The sequence below is a fragment of the Cucurbita moschata genome, unplaced genomic scaffold (assembly GCF_002738365.1).
Source record: "Cucurbita moschata cultivar Rifu unplaced genomic scaffold, Cmos_1.0 Cmo_Scf00012, whole genome shotgun sequence".
NCBI lineage: Eukaryota > Viridiplantae > Streptophyta > Magnoliopsida > Cucurbitales > Cucurbitaceae > Cucurbita > Cucurbita moschata.
The window spans coordinates 10945-15872 of record NW_019268528.1 but is presented as its reverse complement, the minus strand read 5'-3'; the positions used below and the strand labels follow the sequence as shown (position 1 = coordinate 15872).

The following is a 4928-nucleotide window of genomic DNA, read 5'->3' as shown; positions in this document are numbered from 1 at the left end:
TTTTTTTTTTTTTTTTTTTTTTTCTGGATTTAGAAATAGTTAATGAAAGGGCAGAGAGAGAGAGAGAGAGAGAGAGAGCAGACAGCCATGTGAAGAGCAGCAGCAGTTGTCGGGCTAACTACCTCCAACTCCGACCTGATTGTGGTGTGGATCAACATTATTTATTTATTATTTTTTTTTTTTTAGCGATCATGCGCATGCCAGTTAGTCACTGTTCAGTGTTCCAATATCCTTAATAATACCCCTTTCGAGAATGGTCGAAAAAAAGTCTTATGTTGACTAATTTAAAGAATTATCCTTGAGTTTAGTTTATAAATAAAAAATATATGGGATGAACCTCTTTTTAAGAAGTCCAAAACAAAGTCTCTTCCACTTCTGATCAATAGTGCTAATATTTATTGTTATCCCCAAGTCCCATTTGATTCACTTCAAATAAAAGTAGTGGAATCCATTTCCATCTCACATGGTTTAAGTAAAAAAAAATTATTATGATATCATTGTAGTTGACAAATGAGATATTATATAATATTGTGGTTGACACCACGGGTAATCTATTAAATCAACAAGTGTTTTTTTCGATATGTGATCCTCATATATGAAAACTATGAAATTATGGAGTCTAGTACGTTTAATTATTTGTTACATTACTCTATGGTGCTAGATAGGATTGGATTGAAAACTGGTATGAATGTGTAAGCACCGCAGAATGATTCCATCTCGTTCTTGTAATAAGTGGATGCTCGAGGCAACCAATATCAAATGCCAAATTAACACATGCTTTGGTTAATTTTACTCTCTTCCCAACTTACTCATTATATAATTATGTGGTAAGGTATGAGATGCTAATAGATCTAAATACAATAAAGTGACATGCATGCATATTTTATTAGAAGGATTCACACCACGTATGCACCTTTAAACACGATCCCTAGGCTTTGGAGTAGTATATTCTATAGGTACAAAGTTGCATATAAAGTTGTATTAATTAATTAATTAATAGGGTATGATATTATCTACTTTAGATATAAACTCTCATGTATTTGTTTTTTGATTCACTTAGAATATCTCATATCAACAAAAATAATTATCCTTATACGATATTGTTATTTTCATTTTCTCGTCAATGTAAGAATTTGTTTGCACCTAACAAAATATGTCGACTTGTGTCGACAAGACAAGTAGGGATTGAATTTATCGCTCGTAAATCCAAACTCTTAAGTACGCACTCTCCCAGATGAAGTTGATATATTAATGGACCACTAAGGTCACAATCTAGGTAATATTCTACCATATCTTTTATACAAAGGATGATGAGGTGATGGGAGGGCCAGTCTTTTAATGCACTATTGAAGGTGGGGTTCAATCAATCAACTTGCATTCCCCTTCTTCCACTAGTGGATATTGGTAACACCATAGCATACGCGCTTGTGAACGGGAGGCTTCTTTTTCCCTGACCTGCCATATGGTAAATATCTTTTCAGGCGTACGTGCGCAGTGTGCAAACAAATTAATGATGGAGTCTATTGTCTGCACACACTCTCACGTTCATATGTACAACAACAATGCAGCCAAGGTGTTGTGTATTTCTGATCTACCGCAGAGCTGAAAGAGAACCATATTATTCCCCAACAACCTAAGCCACGTTAATTGGCACTCACATATAGTTTACTAACATTATATTAAGATTATATTATGTGGATGCCAGAAATCATATGGCAAACAACAAAGAGTACAAACTCACTGATAACACCCTAAAACGCTAACAACACTCAAGATTGTCTAGATCCAAATGGATATTTTTTTATTTTTGCCTTGGTGCAGAGCCGTCACATCTCGTGGTAGCAAGCTAGCTTCATGTCCAAATCCTTCACTGGGAAGTGTAAAAGGCCCAAGTACATATTCACCGTGACAGATCAATTCCAACATACCTTTCAATTCTACACAATCTCAAATGTATATAAACCAAATGATACAAGGTGAGCAATAGCTCATTTTCCTTTCAAAACCAACTAAAACTGAGACTAGCATTCTCACATTATTGGGAAGACCTTCAATACTGGGTTTATATGAAATCATGTGATGAAAATGAACCGTCCAAGAAACTACAACCATCAACAAGCAAAATATTAACAATAACGTATCAAATACAGTTTCCAAACTTTAATTTTTACTTCAAAAGAATGGTGAATGGAGTCACATACAGGAAATAAAAAGAGCCTGGATTACTGGAAGAATACATTAAAAAATTAGGATATATATCCGCAGGAGACGAAGTTTTTGCAGGGGACACAGGTGGAGGAGGGAGGATGCCATTAAAGAAGGTTAAGAGGAATAGAGAGATGAAATCGTACCCTGGGGGCACCAATTCCAGGTGTCCGACAGCAAATGCACCAAGTAACCGAAATTGGGCCTTAACATCGACCTATTTATGCCTTCCAAGTGGTGGGTACAAGAGAAAGGGAAATACACCTTGACGTGGGAGTGTAGAGAATCCCATATAACTGTTTCCGTTCGGCTGGTCCTGAATGCATAGGGTACGGCTGGCTCCCAATCCTGTTGGACCCCTTCTGCTTTCAAACCACCCATGTGCTTCGATTTGGACTCCCCAACCTCCTCTACGCGTTCGCGCGGTGGGTGGATTGCTGGGCCTCTGACTACCTACTCTCATATTTGGTAGTCATGGTCCACGTATTTATTGCTTCACAAATCCCAGTTATTAAAGACAACAATGAATCAGAGCAAAAAACTTGTACATAGCTGAAACAATAAAAGCTTCACTCCAATATGTATACCTACTCAATCAGTCATACTCACTCAATTAGGCCAGATTCGTTTACAAGTTGCATACACATAACTCATGATAAACATAACTGACTATAATTCAAAATTTGGGAGGTGCCTTGCAATTGATGCACGCGACCTAGACATGATAAACAGTTCACAATCACAGCATTCAACATAGCTACCATGTAGAAAAGTAAACAAAATGAATCAACAGTTATGTTGCACATTCACTAAAAGCCCCTCCATGCTTACCCTTTCCACTGATTTACAAAGTCCTCTTTTTTGATGATGAGACATCCTGCTTTGGATATCTTTTCCTTTTCTTTTCCTGTTTCTTGAATGATTTTCCAACAACAGACGGTTGTTGCTTCAACGCAAAGCTCTTTGCTACATGCCCTAAATGAAGTTTCTTCACCACAAAAATTCTTTTCAACTCACCACGATGAGCAGTATATGCACGAACCCAAGAGCAAAATGCTTTCTGGGCCAACTTCATCATTCCTGGCTGATGAAAGCAATGCAAACATATTAAAGTAATCCCGAAATAAGGCTAAAAATAATTTAATAACAAAAAGGAAAAGCTAAAAGAACAAAAAACAGAAAAAAGTAAATAATTCTTTTGAAACGCTGGGGTGCATTTTTGGAAGTCCATTACTTCTTTACTCTTGAAAACAGGAAAATCAATAGAATGTTTGGTGTGTACAGAACATTCTATCATGCAAAGAAAGGAGAACGAACGATCTCTTTGAGTTCCAGAAGACTTGTGTTGAGCTTAATATGTGGCTACCAGTTAACTGATGTTAGAATTGAAAACACTCATTGAGAGAGAATAAATGGAGTAATGAATTTTTTTTTTCTTTGTTAGACTTGCACCTGGCTGAAGCATAGATGATATCTCATTAGTATTCAATAAAGTACCTCATATGAATAAAAAAGAGAAATTATTGACCACAATCTAAGAATGTTATAATAATTGAAGTAACAAATAGAAAGACATCAAAAGAGACATAAACATAACTCAACTGGTTAGGAAGTCAGGGATTAAATCCTTCCACTCTCACACTCACATGTTGAATTCCAGAGGAGAAAAAACGAAAGGAATGAGAGGTAATTAATACTCAAAAAGAATTTAGGAGGGATCGAGTCATTTTCATCGAAGGCCAGACCACATGAAGAGTGAAGGTAGGAAATTGCTGGATAAGGGACAAAAATTTAAGTCCATGCATGCTTATATTCACTCACGACATCCTGAGAAGTTTGATACAATTTTTGTAAAAATTTACTAAATATCAACAATATGTTCATGAAAGGTTGTCCTAGTATATGTTCCTGATTCCAGGGAAAGTGAACATTTATATTAACGTATAATTATGTGGCTTAACAGTTTGTGTCCTATTTACTATTTATTGTCAATTTACATTTTCTTAGTTCAAGGCTTCCACTTTCTGTTAGGGTACAAGTATGAGGATTCTATGACAACCAAAATTAAAACGAGCAGGCAGCCTTTAATCTCGTAAACTAATATTCAAAATGTAAATCAATATGAATTTTTATGTCGGTCCTACCAAAAAAAAATGTCGAGATAAAAATGAAGTATTCAAAATATAAACAAAATGGACCCCGTGAAACATGAATTGACATTCCTTACCCTTTTTGGAGAAAATATTATATCCTGAAAAAAAAAATGCTAAAGTCTTGATTTTGGAGGTGAAACCAGGAAGTTAAGAAGGCTCAATGTTTTGACATAAACAATAATAGCAAAGGGATTGGAAAGACTCATTTCATTTGTACTCATTCTTGATACATAACAGATCCACAATGAAAGCCTACAAATGAAATCATGTCATTTTAGATTCTAGAATAAAACCTAAAAGTGAAGTACCTTCGAAGCAAAAAACAACAAAAATAGAGAATGAAATCATTAGCCAATTCTTTTCATGAAAGTGTGTTATTCATGAATCAAGGTTACAATAATGCAGAGTTCTTAAAAAAAAAAACAGAAGTTGATGCTTTGTGTTTATATTAAACATCTCTAAATGAAAATTCTAAGAATGATCGAATGCATTGTCAAATCATAGCAATTTCACCAAAAAAAAAAAAAAAAAAAAAAAAAAAAAAAAAAAAAAAAAAAAAAAAAAAAAAAA

The 4928-nt window shown here is 34.8% G+C and overlaps 1 protein-coding gene across 2 annotated transcripts in view; it reads right to left on the bottom strand.

Moving 5' to 3' along the window:
- Window positions 1-2754: 2754 nt before the first annotated feature.
- Window positions 2755-4928, bottom strand: part of LOC111450551 (DEAD-box ATP-dependent RNA helicase 17) — an 11977-nt gene continuing 9803 nt past the window's right edge. The window contains exon 10 of one of the 2 annotated variants that reach the window (XM_023090746.1): window positions 2755-3285. In XM_023090746.1, coding sequence (XP_022946514.1) covers window positions 3280-3285 — 6 coding nt within the window. In that variant the 3' untranslated portion in view covers window positions 2755-3279. Of the gene's footprint in view, window positions 3290-4928 lie in introns of both variants that reach the window. The other variant, XM_023090745.1, reaches the window with a different exon arrangement.